The sequence below is a fragment of the Etheostoma spectabile genome, chromosome 8 (assembly GCF_008692095.1).
Source record: "Etheostoma spectabile isolate EspeVRDwgs_2016 chromosome 8, UIUC_Espe_1.0, whole genome shotgun sequence".
In the NCBI taxonomy this organism is placed as follows: domain Eukaryota; kingdom Metazoa; phylum Chordata; class Actinopteri; order Perciformes; family Percidae; genus Etheostoma; species Etheostoma spectabile.
In genome coordinates, this window is record NC_045740.1 from 33,953,183 (window position 1) to 33,954,499 (window position 1,317).

General features: G+C 36.1%; 1 protein-coding gene across 4 annotated transcripts in view; it reads right to left on the bottom strand.

The window, feature by feature from the left end:
- The window catches only part of ric8a (RIC8 guanine nucleotide exchange factor A), a 19,952-nt gene extending 19,364 nt beyond the window's left edge, over positions 1-588 (bottom strand). For all 4 annotated transcript variants that reach the window (XM_032524332.1, XM_032524330.1, XM_032524333.1 and 1 more), the window contains exon 1: positions 316-588. In XM_032524332.1, coding sequence (XP_032380223.1) covers positions 316-411 — 96 coding nt within the window. In that variant the 5' untranslated portion in view covers positions 412-588. The remainder of the gene's footprint in view (positions 1-315) is intronic.
- Between the last annotated feature and the right edge of the window lie 729 nt (positions 589-1,317).

A 1,317-nucleotide genomic window follows, 5' to 3' on the forward strand; every position in this document is an offset into this window, starting at 1 on the left:
TATATATATATATATATATATACACACACACACACACACACACATACATAAACTTATATGAATGTATATGAAATAAATAAAAACAAAAAAACAAGTAGGCCTATGATATAAAAGAGACATACAAACTTTTTTTCTGTTCTCCCAGATAACTGGGTATATATTTAACGTGTAACAGCCATTTCGGTCTATGAACATCATCCAAACATGATCACAAAATCAAGGTGTTATCTTACTAACCAAAGCATAACGCGGGGTCTCTATATGACAGGCAGCGTTTCCAGAGCATAAATGATGTGCATGATATTCCATATTTACCTCCCTGTTGTAGCTCTGCAGAGCCGCCAGAGCAGCGTCCTGCTCTCCCGTCTCCATTTGCTCTACGATGCCTTTTAAATCCATTTTCATCGCCATTGCAGCTTCCTCCTGAATGCACCGTCAGAGAGACACGGACTGGGTGTGTGTGTGTGTGTGTGTGGCTGTGTGTGGGTGTGTGTGTGTCGCTCAGATTGTATACTGACGCTGGAGTGTGTCTCCACCCTCGGATGACTGCATGATGTCTGAATCCCTGCGATCCAGCGAGGACAGATTAATTGACAGGATTTGTGTAATCCAAGTGCTGCGTTCAGGTGTCTCAAGGAAAAACGGAAGGAACTAACTTCTCATGTATTTGCATGTTGTTATATTCAATATTTGTTGAAATGTAGTTCATCTAAGCTTTACATTTACGAATATTGATTTAATAATGCGTTAGCTAAACACACTTCATCTGAGGGCTATTTCCCAAAAACCAGATGTCGGATTAAACTGGAATTAACAGTTATTCTGGCTCAATTTAGCTTTGACTCGGTTTCACAAAAGCAGAAGCACCTAAATTACCATGGAGATATTGACACGTATTTTGAGTCTCTTAAATTAGTAACAAATGAGAAAGATATAACTATATCTGATGTGTACTCCAATCTATTTAATTAGGAACATATGTTGTCAATATAATATATACGTGGTTTGCAAATGTGTCACATTTTCATTTCCTTTACATTTCTTTTTATTATCATTATGCTGTTCACTTCATGGTTTTGTTTGTACTGTATTTAACTTGCATTTTCTTTCTTTTAACTTTATGTTTTGAGTTGTGATGTCTGAATATTTGTGATTTTAAAAGGTCAATAAAAATTAAAAGAAAAAATTACCATGGAGATTCTTTTTATGCAGTCTGCTCCGGACCAGGCCAACAGCTAGGATTAGTAATCCTGGAGCCTTTTCTGTTCACTCAGCAGTGCTTTTACTTTATTATTATTATTATTATTATTATTATTA